Here is a 26,952-nt window from a genome sequence, read left to right as displayed (position 1 = left end):
TTTCTGTCTGGTGTTCTTATTCTCCACAGAAATTCATATTACAACCAACAGAGGGCAGAAGTGGGATGTCTGTGCCTTTAGGTTGTACTAGTACTGTAGAATAATCATATAAACAAGAGATACTGTATAGTGATGGCAACTGATAACAGTCCAGACAAACACGTGACTTTTGTGTACTTTTGATCAGGGGTTGTATTTTATGGTTTTGGCCTCTATAGTTTCAATTAAGACAGGCTTTCTACAACGGTGTACTTCTAACCTTGTTCAAATGGTTAATGGACTCTTTCATGCACAAAGCCATTTTGGTGTAGAAGATCTTGACTGGCCTGCACAGAGCTCTACCCTTAAACCCAACTGCTGTCCAGCCTCCGTGATGCTCTTGTGGCTGAGTAGGAGCAATTCCTTACAAATTCAAAAATCTTGGAGCATATTTAATCCCATTGATTTGAAATGAGATGTTAAATAATAACGTGGGTGTAAAGCTTGGAGAGTCCTCATACATGAGGCCACGGGTTGACACGGTGTCATAACCCAACACGCGTGACGACTGAGGACCCATGATATATTAAAAATCTGTTCAATCAGGCCACATATGAGCGACAGTGCATCAATCTGTTCAAATTTTTCATAATTGCACCGATATGGCATACATTCAGTTTCAGCTTGGGCTCTTTTTTTCCCTCAGAAACCCATGTTACGACCACCTCTGTCTGAACATCATCATCATGCATGATCTGCCCTTTGCTTATCAATTGGTGAACTAATATCACACGTCCTCCCAGACACACTCGTAAAAAAATGTGTAAATTGCTGTTTCACATGTAAGTCTAGAATATCACATGTGAAATTCATGCTAGAAATGCTGGGTTACAACACCATCTGCTGATGACTTTGTGGCAGAAAAATAAGGAAGTCTTCTCAATTCTTGTTCTAAGCATCTGAGAATCTTATGAGAAAGATAGTGACTCAGCTTTTGTCTGTTTTCCTGAGGCTGCGTGTAGACTGATGTCACATGCTCATTGTGTTGATGTTAATTACCAACACTGTCACAAAATATATCGAGGTGTGATGGTCTGAAACATGCTTTATCCTGCCACTAGTCAGCCCCCACCGCTCCCAATTTCCTCCTCAGCCTCCGCCTCCTCCTCACCTTCTAGTATCAACCATATTGGAAGGTGTCACTTTAATGCCTGATGATTATTCACAACCACCTGTCTCCCCCCTGTCCCATCAGAGGAGCTCTGTGGTGATAGCACACACAGGCGTAAATTTATTCACTGCAGTCAGTTTAGAAGGGTTAGAAGGAGTTCATAGTCGGAAACTTTTCTTCTTAACTGTACGCAACGCTGCACTGAAGTTTTACTCACAACCAATCAGCAGCGTAGCACAAAAATCTGGGCTCTGTGCACATTAGGCCTCAGCAGACACATTCCCTCTTTAATACACCCATTGTCACACTTGTACGAGTGATCAGCGAGTGATAAGAGAGCTTCCACAGTCTGAAATCTATGCATATTTCAGCCCTCTTTTCTCTATACACTTTAATTTCTGTGTGAGGCTTTTCACAACATTGGTTTACAAGGGTGAAGAACATTATTTCTGTCACAGTGTTTTAGGTCTTCATTATGCCCTGGGCACACTGTAAGACAAAGGTGGAAAGCCGTGTAACTCTGGCCCCTGCACTGAGGAGGGATTAATGCATTAATCAACTTAGTGAGAGTTCACTTGGAATCCTGTTTGCTGTATTTAAAGTATTGGTATTTGTTCCAAGTGCTGGCCCAGTTTGTTGCAACATGGGGACAGCATAATAACATTTTTAAAAAATCCAAAGGCATTCAGTTATTCAGGAACTTCTCAATAAGTACTCATTAGGTCAATCCTGATATGTTACTCACTCATCAGTCAGTAACTACATTTTTAATTTTTGTGTAGCCTACTGTATTGTAAAGTACAAAAAAATCTCTGAAACTGAAGACAACGCTGTGACATTTATCAGCATGCTGATTGTTGCAATATTAACTAACTAGTCGTGTTACATACCAATGAAATCTTTCTTATATCTATCTAAAATCTCACTGCTTGCAAGTTGTGTTCACTTGCCTTTCTTGTGACAGAAACAGTTGCCCCTCCCCCACAACCCGTGGTGCCCCACCCTCCTTCTCACCCCTGTGTTTCTTTTCTCTTTTAATAGACTGATTTTTTTTAATTTATTTTTTTTCCATATAACATCAATGACTTCACCATTCCAGAGTCCAGTGTCAGAGCAAACTGTGTTGGAGATGAACTATGTTTGTTCATCTTATATACAGCTGGATACATCTTAAAAACTTTTCTTTATACAAAAATTTGTCAAGCATACAATTATATTGCACCCAAGTTCCTCTTTTATGATTATGAGCTGAACTTTTTTTTTTTTTTTTTTTTACAGTATTTTGAAAAATAGGTGTAAAAATCACTACATGCTCTTATTACAGAGAAGAAACTGGTTCGAATGTTGATGTTGATAGAAATGAAATTCCAACAGCAACACAAAGCATCTCCTCCCCAGCACACAGACACAACCCCCCTAAAATCAGAGCTGTGCATGTATGATGACAACAAGACGTATTGGGCTGTAAAACACAGACAGGTCCCAGCGAGGGGGATGAATGATACAGGCTGTTTGCGAACAAAGGCAAATTGCTTTGACCCACTGGGGCAAAAAACTGCAAGGGCTCTGATTGGCATCAGTAAGTAAATTAGCCAGTAGGCTGCCAGACACAGGGGAAGGGAGTTAATTGACTCTTATCTTCTAATTCTCAATTTCCTAACAATGAGATGCTGTTTCCATACAGAAATAACCTTCAGGGTGTGAAAGTCAGTGTCTGCATGTGTCTCCGGGGGTTTTAGTGAGAGAAGAGACCCCTGACTTGACCCTGTGGGCAGCTGATAGCTTGTCACCTTTCAGGGGGGGTGGGGGGTGGGGCCTCACACCATCCCACCACATGTCAGCGTGGTGGTACTACTCTGAGCCACACCGACACAGGTCAGACTGCTTTTTGATCAGCAAACATTCACTCAAACATTCTTTAAATGTAAAAGATGTTTAGATGTACAAGATACTGGATTTAAAAGGAAATCAACCACCTACGAGAAATCAAACACCACTGTCAAACACACAAAAACAAACAGTTCTAATTTGCCTCACTCCAGAGCTAATGAGATTACCATCCACATACTTTGCTAAATCTGAGTCAGCGAATTTTAGGCTTGGGAGATGGGGTTTAATTTTCAGAAAGAAGAAGCTGAGTTGTTTGGATAGAAATTGACTTGACTCTATAGCGCAGATTAAAGTAAACTAATTAGTCCACTGTGCATTGGTCTCTCAGCTCCATTGTATTCAGCCAGTGGTATGCTATTGATCCAGCCAGTCAAATCAATTCAATCAATCAATTTGCAGCAGGCCAAGTGACAGGACCCACAGGTGACAAAACAGAGGTCTGCAGTGAAAGACTGCTGGCTATTGTATTTCAGAAACACTAAAATATAATGTTTCACACTTTTAAATTAAATAACTAGACAAAGAGCTGATGTTATTTGGTCATAAAATCAGGTTTGCTTATGGTTGAAAGTGAGAAAATAAATTAGTAAATCTAATAAACCGTTTTACAAATAAAATAAAATGAATAATAAATCCCAGTTTGTGCTGTTCTGACATCCTTGACACTGATCTTGATCACTGAGTGCAGTAAAGGGATGTCAGAAAGCCTGTGGAATGGCGAGCTCTTATTGGCTGCTGCTCGCCTGTATAAAGCGCCGCAGTGGCAAATTCAATCAGATCAACTGCGGGCATCCTCCGAGAGCCAGACACCGGGACGCTCGATCACACTGGGACGGTTTCTGGGCTGTTCTGTTGCTCTGTTCTGCGGGGGGTCTTTTTTGTACAAAAGAAAAAAAAAACAGACAAACACTGGATCATCTTTAACATCATGAAGGAAAGGAGAAATACACAACCGCTGGTCGTGAGATGTAAACTGGTTCTTGTGGGAGACGTTCAATGCGGAAAAACGGCGATGTTGCAAGTCCTGGCGAAGGATTGTTATCCAGAGGTATGTGGCTCATGTTTGTGGAGGAAATATAAGCACAGAAAGTTGTTCTGCATTTCCTTGACGATCAGACGGTTAAGTTCTCATAAAACGATCGAATAAGGCAGGGGGGCAAAAAAAGAAAATCGGTGCGTCTGTTGCAGACAGTGACAGTTTGCATGCGCATTTTCCTAAGATTTTGTCCTTTTGGTTTGTTTTGTATCCGCTGACCGTAATAATTTGAACTGCATAAGCATTTTCATGGCATGATGAGTGAAAATCTAAGTATATTCCATGTGCATTTATTAACGCTTCGCATTCCACTGGCGCGTGCTGAATTTTTCCTGCAGCTGCAGTGATTCAAGTGACTGATTGATCCGATCCTTCAAATTCGGTGGGGGGGGGGGGCAAAAATTTAGATCCGGCTTATTATTTGATTGCTCCCTCAGTGTGTGTTTTCGCGTTGCACTAATTAGCCACATAAATTGCATTACCTGTAGCTGAGTGACTGACACCTCCCCACTAATGGCACCATGTTGCTAATTGCTCCCCCAGACATACGTGCCCACGGTATTTGAAAACTACACAGCCTGTTTGGAGCTGGAGGAGCAGCGAGTGGAGCTCAGTCTGTGGGACACTTCAGGTAACTGATCACCTTTTTTCTCTCTCTCTCTGTCTGTCTGGCCTATCGTGGCCTGCCACTCTGGTCTGCAGCACTGGAGGAGACTGGGATATTAGGCTATGCGCTGTGAATGTAATGATCGTCTGTCTCAGCTGAAAGGAGCACTGCGCCTTTGAATTCTCTCCATACAAATTCCTTCTTTTTTTTTTTTTGGAGGGGGGGGGGCAAGAAATGTAATTGTCATGATCCTGCTCATCCATAAAGGAGATAACCTGAAAGTGTTGTTTAGTGACATAAAGGCTCATGGACAGGCCTCATGCTCTTTGTTGTCATCCATTGTTGAAGGGCACAACAGAATGCACTTGTTGAGTGCAAGTCATCTTTCAAATCCCTGAACTCCACTCGATCACACTTACTCCTTCATCAGCTGATGCATTTTTGCGTGTGGCAGGAAGAAGGGTTGACACATCTACAAGTACATTTCTGTACCAAATGTGTTTCACTTGAAACTAAGCAGAAAGACTGTGATTATTCCGCCTCACTTGTTGTTATTGCTGACTTTGTGCATCATATGTTCATTTACACAAAGCGTGAAAAACAAGGTCAATGTGTCAGTGCAGATTTCCCCGGGGATCTGCTGTTTCAGTGTGCTGACCTGAATACCGCGAACACGGGTCTGCGGCACCTGTTTGATTCCCCTTCATGCTTGCTGCACAATGGCTTTTCTCTCTCCAGCCCACGTCCCTCTCTCCATCCACTACAGCTCGTGCTGGATCTATCTACAGCTTCACTGGGTCACCGTGGCTGAGCAAGCTTGTGTGAGCGCGTGTGTGCGCGCGCAATTTATGCCTGCGTGTCTGTGTACAACAAATCCTTTATGTAAGAGACCCACTTGTATGAGACGGTGCAGTATTTACCGTGTTCTCATATTTTGTTTTTCTCACCCCCTCCTTTATCCAAAAGAGGCAATAGGAAAGTAGTGAGTGTAATTCTCTCCCCAGACCAAATCCTGCTTTTTAATCCCAGACTGTGGACCTTTGGTCTGGCCAGCAGGAGTGGGCCTGGTGCCTGGGGATGATGGGCACACAGAGAGACATCCTGTTGAGCAGGAAGGTTTTCTGGAGCAGACAGACAGGAGGCAGCTCAGAAACTCTGGTGACCTGCATTCGCCTCCATATGCTGCCCCGGGTCACCCACTCAAACAGCATGATGCAGGGGATTAAGACTCTGAATAGGACCACTGGGCCAGCCCCTCTGACTGACCCAATGAGTTTGAGATACTTTCTCTCTTTCTTTCTTTCTTTCACTTGTACATGCAGCCTTCCTGTTCTCATTTACACTTTCCTCCAGCATATAATCATCATTGTTTTAACTCTCTCTCTCGCTTCCCTCTGATGAACCCTGTCTTTGTTGCTCCCTTTTCATCCATGCAGAATCCAAAATTATACCACTTAGTTTCTGGCTAATTTGCATGTGTCACCCCTTGACACGAGGGACGATGAATAGGCTCCAAACAAACACATACTGCACAATGCAATACAAAAGAGACAACAAAAGCGCATGTATCACAGACTGTTTATAATTATCAGATAAAAATGGCCACAACAGGCGAGAACAACTTACATCACACACACACACACACCCTCACCCTCTTCTTTTATATCTGACTCTCATGTATCTCCTGTCAGGGTCCTGGTGATGGACCACAGGCACAGGGAGCAATTTGTTGGTCACACTGTACAGTTTCCTCTTCTTAGTGTAATTTGCTCTAATTGCGTGGAGTTTCAGCCGCTGTGGCCCCCGCCAACACCGAGAGGGTCTCCTCATTATCCCAACTCCCCTTCATTGATTGGACTGACCTCATCCCCTGTTCTCCACATGGCAGGCAGCTCCTACCATGGATTTACAGACCAAAATCAATCCACCAGTTTTAATCAGGCCCAGTCTGATCGGACTTGGGGGGGGTGCGAACAACGTCCAGTGGCTGTAACTCATGAATAGTGAATAATGAATCTCGTTATGCTGTTAGTGAGTAATTTATCTCAGGTTGCTGATAAAGCCTTTGAGTTTTAGAGGACACTGTGTATATAATCATTCTTTGTATGATATATGAATGAGATTGATTTGGAATGAATCCAGTATCCATTTAAGCCGATGAAACAATCTTTGTAATTGTAAAAGACGGGCACTGTTAATAGACAATAATTTTGTTAATGGCTATATGTCAGTCATTTCTAATGGCCACTTAGCTTTTAGTTTTATTGACATGTAGGGTTCTGTCTGCGTTAGAGCTGCAACTGATGATTATTTTCATTCTAGATTTATCAGTCTATAGTTTTTATGATTAATTGATAATCTCCATAAAATGTCAGGCGAAAGTAAGAAAAGACGACATTTTGAAATTACATGTTTTGCCCACCCAACAGTCCACAAGATATTTAATTTACAATGATAGAAACAGAGGGAAAGCAATAGATCCTCACATTTGAGAAACTGGAATCATTCAGTGTTTAGCATTTTTACATTATAAACAACTTAAATGATTAACTGATTGTCAAAATGGTTGTTGATTTACTTTCTGTTGGTTGATGATTAATCGCTCAGCACTAGGCTAGTTTTGAACTGGAAGACATTAAAATGTATAGATTATTAAGGTAAAGCACTAGTCCTGGTGAATATTAATATTCACCTTTTAACTTTAACAATTGATGATTTTTACCTCCTATGATTTTGTAAAAGATTGATAACCTTACTACAAGAGGTTAATTTGAATTCAGTGCACATCAACGATGGTTAAATTTTTAAAGCAATCTGTCATTAGACCCAACTTCAAAATCCACAGAGTGATCAGCTCTGACAGTGTGGAGTTAAAAAGTAAAGCTTGTTAGCAGTTCAGACGCGGGTGATGCTCAGGAACAAAGAAGCGTCCTCTCTCTCACTGCAGGGGGGCTTCAGCAGTGATTCTGACTGACTCTGGCATGTGAAACCAGGGAACAACTGTCTGACGCAATGTAGTGTGTTTTTTTTTTTTTTTTTTTTTTGGCCGGTCTGTGAAGTCCATAGTTATCAGCTGCAGCAGCAGCGCCACAGCTCCCAGCCAGCTGAGTGTGGGTGGAGGGGCAGCACTACTCTCATCCCCAAATCTGTGAGTCATCCCATCACTGGATCATTAATCTGTCTGACCCCTGTATTCTCACTGTCAGAGAGGAGTGTGCTAATGATGAAGACGGGCTATGTCGCTCACTTGATTTAGCACACATGCACAGAAATAATACTTGCGCATGCACACGCGAGAAAGCGGATCCGGCCCCTCCCCCACCTGTACACTCCGACACAAGGCCCATCGTCTCAGGCCTGCGAAGCCTACTTCTTGCTCTGGCCCAGTTTCCACCTCAACACTTAGCTCTGGGCACCGCACCATCAAGACGGATGGAGCCGAGCTCAGCCGCATGGAATTTGGTTATGCTCTTTTCTTTTCCTTCCATTCCCCAGTTAGTCAGCCTCACTCTCCATGTTTCATGCCTCAGAAGCTCTCCATCTGTTGTAGAGGCATGCTGTTGAGAAAAAGGGAAGAAAGGCAACATTTGGGCCATGCTTAAGAGCTGTGTGTACATTGATCTGTCTATCTGAGGCGTTCTCTGGGTTGCTGCAATGAAAAGAAGGGGGGAAGAGAGGGATAGAGACAGGGACTGGTACCCTGTGATATCAGACTGCAGGGGGTGAAGGATTAATGGCATAGGAGGGCTCTTTGTGATCTGCCTCAGTAGGATATACTCCTGCTTTCCCTCCCCTCTTCCTCTTGGCTTTTTCTTACCACAATAGAAACAGTTATTTCTTCCAGGATTAGAAACTGGGTCCTGGAGTGTCAGAAAAAGTGCTGCCAAGGCTCCTACTGTATCCAAACAGCATGTCGAGGAGCTTTAAATACTAATATTTACACATTCGTATAATTTTTTTTTTTTATATTTCCTTTAGAGATGGAATAAATACGCCCACTGATTCACGCATCCTTTGTCCAGAACAGAAGATAAAATCAATTTCAGTGGAGGGGTGAGCAACAAAGAAAACACCCTAGATGTCCCCTCCATCTCCGCTCCCCTCTTGGCAGGATAACTAATTTGTCAGCTTTAATTGCAAAGGCTCTCGGACCTCCTGTGCAGCTTCTGTGCAGCTCTCCATTGATCGCTGCATTTTAGATCAGTGGCCATTTAATGCAGAATCACACCCAGGTTCCCGGCTGTGTGGTAACCCCTTGTGGGAGATTGCGAAGATTTATAGAGTGTCCTGCCTCTGATTCTCCTATGAGACACCTCAGAGACGCCACACACACACACACACACACACACACACACTCATCATCCCAGTGGTGCTAATTGTTCCGATTTGAATCAAACTGTCAATTTTCACAATGTGCAAATGCAAACTTGTCTCGCAGATGAGCGTGGCTTTTCTGCTTTAGCCCTACCTGTAAAACTGTGTAAGGGCAATCATGTCATTTGCATTCTTAGGATGGGCAACTGTCTGTCCTCTTTTTGAAAATACAGTCGCAGTAAATCATTTACTTTAATTAGAATGTTTCCGTTGATTTACTACAAAAGAGGAAACAAAGTATTTTCTCTTTCCAAAGGCATAGGAACAGAGTTCTGATACAAAAAGCATGTCCCTTTGTTCCTTTGCAGCGATGTTTACTTTCTTCAGGACATCGAGCCCTGAGGAATTTCATCACAGCTTGTCATTATTCCACTCACAGCGCCCGGCAGCTGGCAAATTCAGTTTTACCCTTTGATAATGTGGAAAATCATTAAGTATTCATGAAACTGATCTATATGCGAACATCCATGTTGTGTGTGCTTTTTCATATGTTTCCTTCTGATGCATTGTTTTCTTACACTGTAAATCAATTAGGATGGTTGTGTAATATCTAATGAGTGATTACACAGGCTGCTTTTGTTATCTGTAGCTATAAGAGGAACACTGAATCCCTTTTGGGATTCACACGGAGCCTAAAGTAAACATGTTAATCCCATTGAGCAGCTCCTCTTCTGATTCATCTTATCACAGATTGGAATCACCTCTGGCTGCTGCCAGATTTAAATAGTGTGTCATGAGGTGTGGTAACAGCATGTGCGAATGTGCTTTTTTTTTTTTTTTTTTTTTTTTTTTTTTTTAAACGTGGCGGGTGTATGTCTGTGGTCCCCAACTCTGTTGCAGAGCAGAGGAATGTCCCCAACGGTAGGTGGGTGGGCAGTTTGCTGTGTAAAATGATTGATTGGCAGTTAAGGCGGGCCTTTATGGAGAGGTGGGAAGAATGCCTGATGTAGATGGTGGATTCCAAGGCTGTTGCTGTGGTAACAGAGAGACTGGAGGTATCAGTGCAGAGCAGAGGATTTTTGGGGGGGTGGGTGGCTTACTTAAGGATTCTGAGCATGAGTGGGAGCGTCTGCCCGCCCCGAGCCCCACCGTTCCACTTGCGTAATCTACTGCAAGAGAAGATCAATGAGGATTTAGTGCTCGATTGTCATCTTCTCTCCCTCTGAAATGCCAGCCGAGGATATAGGAGCAGGGAAAAGAGCAGTTTCAGGGACAGCAAAGTGAGGCTCAGCGGGAGAAGTGATGCCGATTCCACATAATCCCTGCAGCTGTATTCTCCTGCTCTGCCGCTCGATCACACTTTTTTTCCCCCTTTTGCTCTCCAACTGCCTCTCATCACAGCAATCAATACCGTACACAATTTCCACTTAAAAGTTAATTATTGGCCGAGCTCATGAAGTCCTACACATTTTACAATACAAATTTAGCCTCGAACACTGCCTTTGATATGATAGGTATATGCCTTTTAATTCTAGAGCACTAGAGAAGTATATGCAGTTTGTAGTTAAAAAAAATATCAGAAGACTGTTTACAAAAAACACATTGGAACTTTTGTAACTACAAATTATGGAAACAGTAACCCCATCCTTTTTAAAAACATTTTGCTTGTCTAGGAAAAATTCCTGTGGTCAAAAGGGGCTATGTTAGTGTCCCTGAAGTATTTGAAATCTGAGATTTCAGTGTATCTTTTTCAGTTTGTCTTTTCTCTTTTCTGTCGTTCTCAGGTTCTCCATACTATGACAATGTGAGGCCCCTGTGCTACAGTGACTCAGATGCAGTTTTGCTGTGTTTTGACATCAGCCGCCCTGACACTGTGGACAGCAGTCTGAAAAAGGTAATATTCTACTTCTGCTCTCATTTCTTTTCTTGAGAATCTAACTTTATTGGACAATGTACTGTGTATTTAAACAGTACGCACAAAACGGATCCACTGAAATAACTGTCCTTTTGTGTCCACAGTGGAAAACTGAGATCCTGGATTTCTGTCCGAGCACACGTATCCTGCTCATTGGCTGCAAGATTGACCTGCGCACAGACGTCTGCACGCTGATGGAGTTGTCCAATCAGAAACAGACTCCCATCACCTATGAGCAGGTGAGAGACAAAAAGTAGCACACTAACACATAGCCTCTCAGGAATATAGTCAATGCTGAATTAAAAACATGAACAAAGGTTATTCTGCCTTTTCTTCTCAGAATAAATTTTTGGTTTTATTCTATGTCTGTGCTGTGTCTTGAAAGAAAATGAATATAACACTAAACAGCAAACCTCCTGATATTGATATATATCATAATATCTGTTTAGGCTTTCAGCATCACATCTGTCACATGTAATTACATTTCAGCAGCTGTCCCCATCGTATTAAGTATTTCAAAAATTACTTTAGAAATCGGACTCTTTAAATGCTTGCAAAACTTTGTGATCATGAGGTTGTATTATGATTAAAACTACAAACAAAGCTATATACTATATATGATGACATGACAACAAAGGGGTCAAGAATATGAGTAACCTATTGTCTCCCAGTTAGTGATGGCATGCTCCCTCATTCTAAATTTCACAGGCCATTTAATGAGCTAACTAAGGCTTTTCCTCCTGAACTTCACACTACATGGTTACCCTGGTGCAAATAGATAACAATAAGAATTTATTAAAGGATGTTATGAACAGCACGACTCATCACTCCGCTTATTGCAGGGTTCTGCCATGGCCAAGCAGCTGGGTGCAGAGGCTTACTTGGAGTGCTCAGCGTTCACCTCGGAGAAAAGCATCCACAGCGTGTTCCGCACCGCGGCGATGGCATGCATCAACAAGCTGCAGCCTCTCCCAAAGCCCAGCCCCACCCGCCGCCTCTCCAAAAGACTTCTCCACCTGCCCAGCAAGTCAGATTTGCTCTCCTCCACCTTCAAGAAAGAGAAGGCCAAGAGCTGCTCGGTCATGTGAGTGGAGACCTCTTGGGTTACAGTCCTCACATGCGACCCCCAGCCCCTGCCTCTTTGGTCTCGGGGAAGGGGGGGTGGGCATGATGGTTTTATCAGGGGCTTCCTGCTGAATCCTTCCCTCACCCCCCCACAAACCAAACACCCCTCAGAAGAGGTGGACACCTCGCTGTCCACTTTCTCCTGAACCTTTTAGCGCACATCCATCTTTTTCCACTACTGTTTATCTTGCTTTCAAAACAAACAATATCAGTCAAGGTTTGATCATCAAGCTCTCATTTTTTCACCTGTAAACAGTATGCAACTACAATGGTGTTACATCTGTCTGATTTTACTATCTCTAAGCACATGTTGATTTTGTCCAAATTGGAAATGTGCAACGTGTGACGTTTAATCTTGTGATGTAAATGCCTCTCAGACAACTCAATGGATATTTTTCTAAGTACAAAAATAAATCTAGCATGAAACTGTCAGGAATTAGCAAAATCCTGTACATCCCTCTTAGTAAGGTGTGTGAGGTGTGAAATAGCTTGTCGCTGCACAGAGACATAGGGAGTAGTGGGACAAACCACAGTGAGAGCTATTACATAGAGAGCTGTTCTCATTGTCTCAGTGGTGGTGTGAGCAGGAGTGAGAGCTGTGAGCGCAGGCTGCTGTGCAGACAGCAGTCTAGACTATATCAACCTGCATGGATTGTTGATGCATGGTTGTGTAGCTCTGGACACTACTCCACAGGCTTTCAGTGGACTTTAAGTGGAGGAGGCAGAAGAGGCTCTTTGTGTACAAAATGAATGCAAAAATGAGGGCACACGAAAAAATAAAGGGAAGTTTAGCTGTGCTGCTGCTGTCTCTGCTGTCGCAGCTGGAGTCTGTTTTGAAATACTATTTTGGTGACGGGGCAGACACGTTTTAACAGATGAGAAAAGACAATTTTGTTGTTGTGACCAGGAACATAAACACAAACGGTTCAGTGCTGAGCTGTCGAGTGTTATTTATGAAGCTGTGGCTGGTTGATGATGCCAGTCATAGTGTTATGAGGCATATTTAATAGCATAGGATGACGCCTACCTGATACAGGCTCACTGCTAATGGGAGAATCTGGTTTGTAGTTTCAAATATTCTTCGGAAGATGTGTAGCATTGCATTGTTGACAGTTTTTCAACAATTCTCAAATGGTATGCAGTTTTGAAAAATGCCTTTCATATCATTTTCCCAGAGGTCACTGAGATTTTTTGACTACTGTAATATGCCTGTGGATTTCTCCGATGTAGCACTCCGAAACCCAACTACTCTTCCAAGATGACTCTAGTTTTTGTGTCGTACCCTCTTGTTAATCTATTGACCTCCAATAAGCAGCACTTACTGTCGGTTACAATGACTACAGAGCAAAAATTTGACCCTTTTCTGAGCTTAAATCTTTGGCTTCATGGTTAATGTGTCTGTGCAGCATTGATCTCTGTGCTTCTAACCATAAAGCAATAATGATTTAAGTGCTTGTGATGCAAGGTAACCTGTGTGGCAATAAAGACGCAGCTTTGTGATTACTGTCATGCTATAAGTGCTCCATGGACATCCATGTTACAGACTGAAACCATCTCTGCTGTACAAAGAGGCTGCTGATCTGTGTTTGCCCCTCCTCCTCCGTGTAAGTAGCCACCAGTATATGAAATAACCAATGACAATGTTGTGCTAGGAAAAATATCAGCCTATGTGAATAAGAGGGAACAATGATCTTTGAGTTGGAGATGCTAGACTTTGCTGTCAGTTTTACATAATCATAATAAAAAAGTGTTGAGGCAGCAAGACTTGCTTGAATTGCTTGTGTGAGTTGACAGTGATATGCTTTTAAAATTGGAAATATCCTTCAAAAGTCTAACAATCATCTTGTGAAAAGGGCTAGTGTGTGGGGAAAAAAGGAAGTAACGTGAGACTGAGGAGAACAAGTAATCAAAAATGCACAGGCTGGCCCTGTCCAAAGAAAGCTATTTTTCCATTTTCCTGTTTTTTGTTTTTTTTTTTTTTCTTTTTGTATTTAATAGCATGATGTGAGTCCCGGTGTTGTTTGGGAAATATCTCCCTGAGATGGTTGTTGTAGCGTCTTTTTTGGAGCTGTGGACTGCCGCTGGTAGTCGGAGGAACTTAAAGTGGTGATTTGCACAAAGGCTTCCAGTTCATGGTCACACACCAAATTCCTCAGCATTGCCTAGCAACAATTCAGCGTAGGAAACACAGAGACTGGCTCATGGGTTGGTTGTGTGGACAGAGAGGGTTGGCTCACAAGCAGACATCCCCACATTCATTATTACAGCATCAGTTATGCATTTATTGCCAGGCTTGTTTAAAAAAAAAAAAAGAAAGAAAGAAAGAAAAAAAAAAAGCATTTGATATTTTTTTTTGGGTTAAGGGTGTGATGCCAAGTCTTCTGAGGATGGGATAGATGGGCGGCTCACGGACCATGTCAGTTAATATGCAGCCTTTGTGTTGTAGTCAGTGTGTGGTACAATGGTGCAGTCAAACTCCTAAGCATGTCCTATTAAAGTTGTATGATTGTACATACCGTCTCTTGTTTTATAATCATTGTAAGATACCTTCAAGGATGTCACATGAAAATATTGTTGTTGATGTGAATATTTATTTGGTAGCTATTTTTGCCTTTTTTGATTGACATGTACATTTGTTTAAAATTGATTTTGGAATCTTTCCTTTTTTTCTCTTTTCTTTCTTGTTTTGTTTTTGTTTTTTTTTTATTTTTGCTGTGTTAAATAAAGCTTGCCCTGTCCGGCACCCTTGAATTATTGTTCTCCTGTCATTGACAATTTAAATCACAAAGTGTGTCTCTATTACTTTCCCAAATTCCATGAAAATTCTTGGAAAATACAGCATATTGCATTTGGCTGTTGAGATGCCTCTTAACAGTGACTGTCTCACACCTGGTCTTCTCTTAAGCCTTTTTACACATCATTAGGATATACTGAGTTTGATTTATACTTTACTCAAACAATCCCATGGGATCAACCAAAAGCTTTACACGTTTTTTAAAAAGCAGTTAAAAACCCTGATTCCCATTTAATTCATATCCTCATGTCATTTTTCTGATCACATACTTCTGAAGGTGTTATAATGAAAGTGAACAGACGTCTCCAGCAGTGTCACCTCAACAATCTCTGTAGGAAGTGAGGTGCTTATCTTTTCCACTCTATCAGTGCTAATAATTCCTTTAACAAGCTCTGTGTCACTGCATGCATGCAGAGCATGTCTCATTAAGGGTAGAGCAAATTTAAATCAGGATGGATGGGGGATTACTGTCATTTTCTATTACTTCAACCCTGAACGAAGATCATAGTCACTGATGATCAGGGAGTTGTAATCACAGACTGAGGAAAGAAAAACGTGTCGGAGTCAGATGTGTAATTGAGAAATGATGAACAGCATAATAAGGATGATAGATAGGAAGGTTTTGATATGAACTACTCGCAGAAATTAAACGCCTTCTTTGATTAATAGATTAATGAAACCAAATTATGTATTATAAATAGACAGACAGACAGACAGATGACAGCAGGTGGCACTTGCCACACATTCTACCGTACAGGTTGTTGGAAATCTTCACAGCTTCAGTGTCACTTCTGAAGATGCACAAGACTGCCGCTCTCATCTGTCTTCAAACACACCACATCTGGTCTGTGTCAGCTGCAGAGGTGTCTAAATCTGGCCTTGTGCCACAGAATGTAGCAGAGGTGCCAACAGGCCAACCAGCCTATGTGCCCTCACATTGCCTCATCTTCCAATGCTCAAACAAGACTCTAATAGCAAAAAGCTCTGATGACACTTGCATGTAGAGTGACCAGTTTTAATACATTACTTATGTAAACAGGGGCTTATTTAGTCAAATAATCTTTCAATACATGGTACACATGTTAGCAAAATGCTTATTTATGCATCCAGCAGTTACAAAGCAACATTATAATTCATTTGGAGTCATGTTTTTTTGCCACCCAGTGAAAATATGTCCACTGTATTTCACTCCTGAGTGAAACATCCAGTACTACACTACGTTCACCAGCTATTCACTACTCTTAACTGTGTCTCTCTGCTGCTGCTGGTGCTGAGCAGGTAGTGTACAGGGGGTGTGTCTGTGCTTTTTTTCTGTAGAAAACAGCTGACTGCTACATCTGGAAACAAGATAGAGATAGGTGAGACTGAACAATAGTAAAGTGGTACAACCAAAACAATGAGCTGAGGCACTGGGTAGAGGCTGAGGGGATATATAGAGCTGGGTGACAATTTTCTGAGTTTGTTACAAGTAACTCTTGCTCAGCTTAATGTACATTTTTTGACTAATATTTTCACCAAAATAGATACATTTTATGGCAATCTAAGTAAATAGTCAGACCTCTGATAGAAGTTGTTGCCATTTACAGGATATACAACATAGTTACAGGTAAAAAAGGAAATATCACCCTGGATTTCAATGTGGTTTCCACCTTCCCTACAACACTGTTCTCATTAAAATGAAACTGTACATTAAGAAACTGGTATGAGGACGTTCAGCCTGTCCTGAGATCTGAACTCAAACCTCTTGCTGCTTTTTGCTAAAAACACTCTGCTGCTAAAAACAAAATTAATCATGGGACGTTGGCGAGATGAATGCTGGAACACCTGAGGTAGAGGCTGACATTGTACACATGCAGGCGCACACACTGGGCGTGAGGACATGTAAATGGGCCACATACGCTGCTAGTCGTAGTAAATTAGGCCAACATCTGGACAGGCACAGAGAGTTCAATTGCCCACTCAGCTGTGGCTTGTACCTCCAGGGCTCGGTTAAGGAGAGAGCTGGCATCGTGGCACAGACCAGAGAGCTTTCAGGATCTACCCTGCCATTTTGTTAAAACTTGCCACATACACAGCCACCTTAGACGACTTTTTTTTCTCCTACACAAACAGTGGGTCACTTTGACCAGGGATTACTGTGTTGCCATGGACAAAAGCCGGAGAGGGAGGGCATTTTACGTACAAGAAGCCAATTTAATGGGCTGTAAATTCTGATTCAGACACATTTTCAGCTAATCAGAATATCAATTCACATCACAAAATTTAATTCATAAGAGTGCTAACATCATTATCTTCCTGGTGACATTTAAATCAATTAATTAAAATCTAGATTAATGATGGAAGCTGCATCATCAGGCATTTTTCTATTCTTTGTAGTTATAGTGATTATATCTAGTTCAAAGATTTGTGCGGCCAAAAATAGTATTTTTAAAAAATTGGGACCTGACAGATTAGTACAATGAGTCACTGTTCAGGCTGGACATTTGTGGGTTTGGACAGTGGTGTACAAAGGGTGATCTGAGGGGAGTTATGCAGCACTGAGAAGACAGCCCTCAGTGCTGTTGTGTAATATTAGCATCATGTCCAGGGTCCTCAGATAACTCCCTGCAAGGACACAACAACACAACAGCACATTCCAGAAGTAACCTGTCACTTTATGTTTCCTAGTTGTGTGCGGGCGGATTCAAATCTGCCACATTGTAAAAAAGAAAACAAAAAACAGAAATGGTGCTCATGAACGAAACAGCAAAAATTGTGTACATCCATCTAGATGCATCTGTGCAGATATGTGCTAATCTTTGATTACTGATGAGGTGTGATGAGGTGTCAAGTCCTGCAGTGTGCTCTCTCTCACACACACACACACACACACAGACAAACAGACACCAGATTCTCTGCCTCTGCCGCAGTGCAGGGCAGGGCCAGAGTATCCAAACCCATCCATTTCCAATTCAGCCAGTTTCACTCGCAAAAATGGGTAGTACAACAGGATTTACCAGGATGGCATGATCACAACATTCCTATTATGCATTTTATCCTCACAATTTCTATATAAGCTTCTGCAAAAGCTGGCAATAAAATCTAAAAGTGATGCTCTTTTCAGATGCACAGTCTCAGAATAAATACTGGATTAAGCTTTTAGAGATGAGTGTCTATGGATTTGCAAAAAAAAAAAAAAAAAAAAAAAAAAAAAACATCCTCTTTATTATATATATTTATTTTACTTGTTGATGGCTTTGATAGAATTGTCTAGATTTTATTGAGGTCACATCCTCTGGATCATCATTTTACACACACAGCACCAGTAACCCGTCCACCTGAAGAGACCCTGCCTCTGCATCTTCAAGCTCAGTGAGGACTCGGTACTATGCTGCATCTCCTCAACCACCCCTCCACCCTTCTGTGTGACCCCCCCCGACCCTAAACTCCCTCCTGTGGCTAAACCTACGGCTCACCTAGAGCTCTCTCTTGACCTTGTGTTTCCCTGGCAGCACCACCAATGAGCTCAGTCAAATGTGCACAATTGTTTAATGTTCCCTGTGGCCACAGTGGGAAAGCACAAGTTGTTCCTCTGACACTGAACATTGTTTTTCAAAAGAGAAATCACTGTTGTTTTTAGGACACATCCTTATGCATTGACCGGGACAGGCCTTAGACGTGTCTGTTGCACAAGTCATGAAAATTTAGCAGATGCGGGCTGGATGAGTAATCACCGGTTTATTCTAATCCTAATACACTATTTGCGTGTGCAAGCATTGCCTCTGATTTATGTTTATCTGCTGAGCAAATTTCCTCTATCTTGTTTATATGAAATAACAGGTATTTGTTGTCAGAAAATAAAAATGTGTGCATTTTAGTTTTGTTCATATACAAGAGATGTTATCTTGTGCATGATCTAGCATAAGGTGGTGTGCCTCATGTAACGGTCTGCAGATGGAAAGTTGAGTGCAATGCATCAAATGACAATGTTTGTGTTTCATTTTCATAAACAGTTGATTGCAAATAAATATTGCTCATTCTTATAAGTGTGATGGATTCTTAGTTTGTGTTGGGGACTATATTAACTATGTATAATACATAAGGTGTTCCCTGCAGTGAGTGCAGCAATCCAATCCTTACATCCACAACATAAACACAACGGACAGATGCACAATAACACATACAGACACACAACTTGCACATGCTCTCTGCCTTTCTTTGTGATCGCTGGGCAACCACACACAAAGGCCGAGGCGTGCTCTGCTGTGCACAATGTGACACTGTCTGAGTGCGAGAGGGTGAGGAGGAGCACTGGGCTGCACCCTTAACACACACACACACACACACACACACACACAAACATACATGCAGAAACACACACAGTGGATTTGGCTACGGGCCACATCCTGCGTGTGTCTGCACAAGCCAAAATAACATGGAGAGATCCAGAACAGCACCCATAAGCGCCGTCCCCTCAGCTGCACCAGTGGAGAAATAAGCAGGGTCCAATGCTTTGTCCTTGATGCTGATTAAAATGCTAGATTAGGTCAGCTGCAGCAGACTGAGTGTACAGCGGTGATAATTACTCCATAATTACACCATATTGTGTGTCTGCTGTGTTTCACCACCATCATTTCACTTTTTACTCAGTGGTCATGTGCACGAGAACTGCATTAATTGCACACATCAAGGCACCGAATCCAAATCTGGCAGCCTCACTTGATGGATGAACCTGCTCTGTAACGCAGGGGGGAAAACATCAGCGGCCATTCAAAGGAGCAGTGCATTCCTCTAAAGAGAGCACGTCTCCATCAGTGATCAGCTTTCATGCGTGTGCACGCATGTGTGCAACTGTTATCCTTAAGGTCCCTGCAGCTATGAGAGAAGTATTAGCAGTGGGGGGAAGGATGGGAGACAGACAAAAGGGAGGCCAAGGGTACTGCAGGCAGCACTCTGCTCATTTTTGTCTCAGCCACTCCTCTTTAGGGAACCATGGCTACAGGCGGGAGCATGTGCCTTTAGTGGTTTGAGGGAGTGTGAGGTGTGTGTTCGGCTTAGCCCAGGATGCACACAGGGCCCTCCCACTGAGCAATAACTCTCATGCTTGGGGGGTGGTGGTAAGAAGAAATAGGAAGATGGAGAGGGAGCAGAGGCCGAGGGGGAGGGTGAGAGTGGAGACAGGAGGATATCTTCACTAGCTCAACATCTTTAGCCTAAACCTCATCTCTGTTTTACCTCAAAATGAGGTGGAGTTTGAAAAGAAATGTTATATGCTTGTCCTGCTCTTACAGATACAGGCACTGGAGTGTTAAAAGAAAGGAGAGGTGGGTCTGAGAGAAACACTGAGCAGAGCAATGACATTGATCCTTAGTGACAAGGGAGCTGTTAAAGCACTGGAAATGCACACACTACAGGGATGTTCTTGCATGTACATACTCAAAGGGGGAACTGAAGCATAGAGAGCCAATGCAGATTACATAAGCACTGCATTGGGAAGAGATCTTCGCTGGCTGGCAGCAACCACAGGAAACTAAAACAAGCCAAGTTGGAGCAAAGATGTGAAGATCAAGCAGGCCACCTCATGAGAGAGGCTTCAGTGGTCACTCTTTCTTACAGTGCGAGCAAGCTAACAAGGGTTTGTTATCAGTGTTATAATTCAACTGACATTTGACGCGGCAATCTGCAACAATTTCGTTGCATGGACGTGTTGTCATGACAACAACAGGTAGCACATCTGTAATAAAAGCGTGTCCCCCCCCCCCCCCCAGACAAAAGGAAGAGGCTGACATACAATGCGTGGATTTTAGACACTGGAGCTGCAGAGATGCCTTTTTGCATCAGTATCAGTTCTTTTTTTAACCATCTAGCTGCAGCGTGCATTTTGTTGTGTGACGACAATGTCAAGAGCCTGGTGTAGACAGACAGTGTGAGCCACAGTTACCGAGTCGCAGCAGTATTTTCCCCCAGCACATGCAATATAAACACTGAAGCAACCTTATGATACAGTAAACATGAGTCGCGCATGCCTCTGCCTCTGGGAGGATATGGCCTTAAGCCTACTGCCAACCTGAGAATCCATGCAGCCTCTGCCAACTCCGCTGTCTTCGAGGGACAGGATCACAATTAGTCCATGTCCTTTCTCATATCTTTGCTGGAGCCATGACATGTGTAATTATCTGTCAAACCATCAAACTGCAAATATACCAGGTGCCCCTGGTTTTTATCTCCTAGAAATGATGCAAATAGCAAATTCAAAATTGATGAAAATGTTTCAGAGATTAAGGACATTGTATGTCAGTGATCCTGTTTGATGTTTCTATCTGGCAGGGAGGAACATCTCAAACTAATAAAAATAAAGCCAGAGTCTCTGTTTGGGTATGTATCAATACCTTTAAAAAGGCGGGAAATAAAAGCACTTTGAGATAAAAGAGAAGCTTTTAATCAATACACGGTCTAGGTACTGGAATGCAGTCTGTTACTATGCAACACATCAGCTCCAAAGACATTCCCGTGGAGGATTTTCATCCGCCCTCTGTCTGTGTCCTCTCTCCCAAAGCTGTTTCTTCTTCTCTTTCTGTTTCCTCTTCCTCTTTTCTTTGACTCACATATTCCTGGGCTTTTGATTCACAGCTGGCTGGGGAGAGTCTTTGGTGAGTAAATATGCATTTCTCCCCCCAGTTGCTACCCTTTCTGCCTTGATACTGACTGTAGAGGGCTTAGAGGCACCTTTGTGGCAGGAATCAGTATGCCACACTGGCAATATTTAAATGCTCGCTCTCTCCCTCTCCTCCATCCCTCTCTAATTGCTGAGATGGCTTTTGATGTTCAAAAGAGCTCTTGAGCTGAGACAAAATATTCACAGATCTGCACTGTGTTTAACTAATGTGTTACATCGTATTACTTTCTATTCTCATTTCGCAAATGTTTTGTAGTGTTTGTTTTAAATATAAAACAAATATTTTCAGTTGCACAAATCATGAAATTATGGAGGCAATCTGGGCCTTAAACTGTATTTGCTATGGATTTAGACATGTACAGTATGTATGCCAGGAAATGAACCCAGTTTTGAATATGAAATTTATTTTCCCCAAAGATAAACTCTACGCTTCTGTTTAGACTTCTTTATTCTGTTGGGTTTATGAGGGCTATGCCATATTTGCTGGTAAGGCTCCTTTAATTTTGCCATACTGCATTGTTAGTATAATCTGATTCTTAACTCTATCCAGTCTGATTCTGGTTGAAATACCAGTTGAGCTATGAAAATGCATCTTATGACTCACACTGATTTATGTATCACGCAAGGACATGCCGTAGCAGGGACGGTTACTCACACACAACATTATCAACTCTTGCTATAATTATCTGACATGATTAAGCTCTGTTTACTTTTATGATCTGACGTCTAAACTGCTTAGTGAGCTGTTTGTTGCCATAAGGTGCAGCTGTTCCATTTGCTAATTGTAAGAACTCCTGCTGAGCCCCCCACAAGTGTGACGTCTGTGCATCAACAAACCACAGGTGAAGCGAGGTGCCCACTTCATAACCGCGATGATTTTCCCTGCTTTTCGCACGCTTAACCTCGATGTATTTTAAAACCACTTCTTTAAGCATCTCAAGCGAGTTTAGAGAAGGGAAGGTTATATAAGGGCTGGGTGTGTTCATATCAAATCCTTTGTCTGACACCAGGCTGTTTGTTTGAAGTGATTCTGCTCATTTGTTTTAGATTACTTATATTTTTTGAGTTACGTCTACATACTATGCATCCTAATTTAATGTGTGGTTACGTAACAGATCATAACAAGTTGTTCTGGAGCGCTGTGATATACTTACCTCTGAGCAAAGAGGAACTGCATGGAAGAAGATCAGGCACTGCTGGACCCACTTAGTATACCTCCCTGTGATGTAGAGATGAAACCTGTGAATAAAGAAAAGGGTTTAAATTTAGAGGATAATGTGGTTTTATGTTTGTATCCTGTATTTACTTATGTTTTCCTGAAGAAGGCTCCTTCCTAACCTTAGAGGATGCCTTCAATTCAGCCATTCATCAACCTTCTCCCTCACTCAATATGGATTCTTATGTTTAAATTACAGCTGTCAACTGATTAAAATCTTAACTGAGTTAATCACAATAAAAGACTGTGGTTATAATCATGAGTTTGAAATATTGGTTTTTACTTGTATTCATGAATTTCATTAATGTTTTGTATGATGGCTCACCTGATGCCCTTGGTCTTCAACAGTGTTGATGGGTCTGCAGTCTGTAGTCTGTCCATTAGTTAGCATAGTTGTCGTTTTGTTGTCAAACCTGTCCTGGCTGAACTCTCCCGGTGTAGTTTGCCGAGCGCGGCTACATTCACTCTCTGGTAGCATCTTTGCTAACAACAAAGGGCTGCTTAACTCGACGATGCCACTTCAGACTCGTTGTGCTTCGGTAGAAAGACGGTTCATCACTGCATCTTGTACACACAACTTTGGTTTTAAATCAATTTTCACCTGGAGGCTTTTTATAACGATTTCCAATTAAGCACACCGGTGGATGTCTCCTCACTGATCGTGGTAGCTGCGTTAGCCTCACCTTTCACCTTTCACCCCGGGAAACACTCGCTGGAGTTATGGGAGGAAGTTGTGCTTAAACTTGGTTATATTTTTAATTTGCGTTTTAAAAAACACAGAAAGGTTTCTAGTTTAATCTCGAGCCTTAATGCGTTGATGTCGAAAGCCCTAGTTTAAATGTACACACCAGCTAAAGGCGCCATGGTCATCCTCACACTGCCTAATCAGGCAACAATAATCTAATTTACATCATATGCCAAGTATGAAGTATACAGTGTTTTTACACCACTGGTTAGTGTCTAGTGATAGTTCTGCAGGTTTAACCTGATCCTCTTTGGATCTATATCAAGTCTCTACATGGATGCTCACCCCGGCTTATAGTACAAGGTGAAGTTACATCACATATTGTTAAGTAAAGTCTTTATGTGGCAGCTCACAGTCTCTGCCAGCACGCTCACTCAGCTGCAGCAGCCTACACTTTAGCACAGCAAAATAAAATATACTGTTGTGCAAGTTTTTCTTTAGCGGGTTCATATTTACATTTGCATGGTATTTGTGAAGCCTTTAAAGCCTATGCACAGGATTGTGCCTGAGCCTAGTTCTTCTTATAATCACTGTCGTTCTTCTGTGAAACCTGCAATCTGGCAGTTCTGTGGAAAACAACTGGTTAATGCCAATTACTTAAATCTTTCTACTGCAGTTTACAAATGTAAAGCAATGGGGACTAAATCCATACAGAAGAGATCTATTGCATTTCTATCAGATGTGTATTTGACTTCTCATTGCAGAGTATTAGCAAACAATACTTTCCATTCACTTAAACTTGAGGTATTCCAAACCAAAATATATGAATGAAGAGATAAATGGATTCATCGCTATTCAAGCACACACATGAGAGGTGCCACTGGAAACAACCTCCCCATGTAAAATATACCAGGCTGCATTAAAACTCAACAGGAACCACAATATCATTAAACCAACAGGTTCATTTAATATCCATGAAGGCATGATGTGCAAAGTGTCTTCACTGAGAGAAATTTCTGACAGCCCTAGTCGTATAAATATATATTCCACTAATGTGAAAAGAGCTCCAGCTGTTGTAGTTATTCAAAAGAAAGACAGGCCTTGGTTGAGATTCTTGTTTGTAAAATGATAGAAAGGTCATGTTAGTTGCCATGACAGCCACAGCTAATTGCTCACACACGAGACAGTCTGAGAGTAGATGGCCAAGGCTGAGGACACAGACAGGAAGGACAACAAAAGGAGTTCAGCATCCCTCAAAAATGTTTTCCAGACTGTATTTCTAAGGGTTTTTGTTCAGTTCTTGCTGAATATTTTCATGTTGCTGCATATCCATCTATTACAGTTTCACATGAATGAGACTGGGTACTTATATAAGTGTGATAAACACCTGATAACAACACTGTTCCTAATTTAAGTTTGGAGAGGTAATTGCTGGACATTGTTTTAATCTCCCTCACAGAGGACAGATGATGGAGCTACCATTCTCATATCGTGGAGAAACTAGGCTGTCGCTAATGAAGAACAGCTTGAGCAGAGCCTTCAATCTGTGGTGCTGACAACCCAGCCAAAGACCCCAATAGTTGCCAGCTCTGCTGTTGTGTCCTGTCGGTGAAGTAAGTCAGTAAATCTGTCAGCATTACTAAGAAAAGCAGAGGGTCTGTTCTGCTAAATCAGGCAGACAAAAGCCATGTAGCCCCTGCTATGAATCAGAGAACAGAATGTGAGAAACTGCCTCAACAAACACACACACACACACACACACACACACACACATATGCTCATGTATTCACTAGTGCATATTGGTACATACTGTATGCACAGATGCAGTCAAGGGCGCACAGACAAAAGCCACAGAGGCACAAGCACCCACACACCCACCTTCACTTTGCTGTTCTTAAGCAAACAGCCTTAGGCACAGTGAATGAGCATGTCAGTGGTGTGGGCTGACATTCTGTCACACAAAGAGTGTGTATGGAGACAGATGCCTCCTCAGCCTCCTCCTGTCCATTTACCTAACATACAAACACAGCCTCATATGTCCTTGTTTGTCCTTTTTGAATTAAATATAGAGATTTCTAATTCAGAGAATCCAGAGATCTCTGTCAACTTTGACATTAAAAGAGGAAACTAGGTGAAGATATAAAAAGAAAAAAAACATACCTTCAAAGGTATGCAAAAGTAGGCTACGTGTGGAGGAGTTGATCCTCATTACAGTGAAGGGAAAGGAAGAGTAGCGTGCCCTGCACCCAGATAGACAAGTATGTCTGATTGGATGGCTTCAGCACCAGAGGATGAGAGGATGAGGAGGCAGGCAGGCAGGCAGGCAGGCAGGCAGGCAGGAAGGCAATGTGCCAGGGTTCTCCCCACAGCCAGAGACACTCTAATTAAGGAGCACAGTGGGTAGAGGGGGCGAGAACAACAGCTCTGCATTGTCACATAATGATTTTCTTATCATCTGTAGTATGGGAAACACTGCACATCTCTCGCCTGATGGGTATGTGTGTGTCTGTGTGTATCTTTGGGAGCTCCTCCTGAGCAGCCGTCTAGTCACACCCAGAAACATGAAATCAACAAAGTCCTGGTGCTATTTTCAGTGCCTAACGGGAATATTCCAGTCATCCTGCCACGACAGCGCAGAGCTGCATTTGATGGAAATGAATGCAAGCAGTTACAGATGTATCCATTTTAATCCATACACTGAGAGCTTATTTTTACTCTGTCATCAATCCATTTTATAAGGAGGCTTGTCACTGGCCTTTTACATTGATGTATGTTTAATCCACCCACAATATTGCTGTGCATAATCTTGGATACATATTTATAGGTCTTTTACATTTCTGTAATTCTTTACCCTTATTCCCAGATGTCCAGATGGACACTGACAGGGAAGGGAAATACCTGCAGAGAGGGGCAAAAAGTCATTGAATTTTAATACAAAATCTGCACCAAAAGCTTTACTTAATAAATATGAGTCCAAACAAAAACTAGTGTGTGTACAGTTTGTGATTTTAGTTCAGTTTAATCAATCTGCCTGGAGAAATACAGCCAGTTGGGATGTCTTCTGATGGAAACTCTCTTCAGCCTTTCACATGGAATATGTTATGTTCAAATGTAGGTTACATCCACTCAACTGAAAGTGAATTTTGAAGTAGTAGACATATCTGTTGTGTTTCCACAGTACTTCTCTGTATGTCACACATGTTCCACTTTTCTTAGCTTATCTCACAATCTGCTAAACTACCTAGACAGACGATGTTAAAATGGCAAATAGAATAAAATTACAAAAATACTGTCCTGTTTTCCATTTACACAACACAGGAGAAAGGAAAAGAAATGGCAGATAAAAAAAAAACATAAAGGTAATAGTAAGAGAAAGGTTCATGGGAGGAAAATGGATGGTGATGTGAAATGCTTGGACTGATGAATTATGGGAGAAAAGGCAAGAAGGGGGATGTGGGTTGTTGTGGTGGTGGTGTTACATTTGACCAGATGGGTCCTGGTCTGCTTTGTGAGAGCGGCAGATGCCCTAAGATCCTAGGCCATAGAAATGCCCGCAGCCTCTTAA

The 26,952-nt window shown here is 42.1% G+C and overlaps 1 protein-coding gene and 1 long non-coding RNA gene across 3 annotated transcripts; one reads left to right on the top strand and one right to left on the bottom strand.

Annotated features, from left to right (window-relative positions):
• The first annotated feature begins 3,826 nt into the window (after positions 1 to 3,826).
• rnd1b (Rho family GTPase 1b) lies at positions 3,827 to 14,788 on the top strand. The gene is made up of 5 exons (XM_018666058.2): positions 3,827 to 4,088; positions 4,620 to 4,707; positions 10,782 to 10,891; positions 11,017 to 11,151; positions 11,755 to 14,788. Exons 1-5 carry the CDS (start codon positions 3,969 to 3,971, stop codon positions 11,998 to 12,000), a joined length of 699 nt encoding a protein of 232 aa, XP_018521574.1. The 5' UTR covers positions 3,827 to 3,968; the 3' UTR covers positions 12,001 to 14,788.
• Positions 14,789 to 21,099: 6,311 nt separating this feature from the next.
• LOC108876505 (uncharacterized) lies at positions 21,100 to 23,500 on the bottom strand. 2 transcript variants are annotated; one of them, XR_001959996.2, is made up of 3 exons: positions 23,028 to 23,500; positions 22,641 to 22,725; positions 21,100 to 21,444 (listed from the first exon to the last, which is right to left on the bottom strand). It is a non-coding gene; the product is annotated as an uncharacterized LOC108876505 (long non-coding RNA). The 2 variants fall into 2 exon arrangements; XR_007813407.1 differs by having other exon boundaries at positions 21,100 to 21,440.
• Positions 23,501 to 26,952: the final 3,452 nt, after the last annotated feature.

Source organism: Lates calcarifer, linkage group LG6, assembly GCF_001640805.2.
Source record: "Lates calcarifer isolate ASB-BC8 linkage group LG6, TLL_Latcal_v3, whole genome shotgun sequence".
NCBI lineage: Eukaryota > Metazoa > Chordata > Actinopteri > Centropomidae > Lates > Lates calcarifer.
The sequence above is the reverse complement of the archived record's forward strand: the minus strand, read 5'-3'. Positions and strand labels throughout refer to the sequence as shown.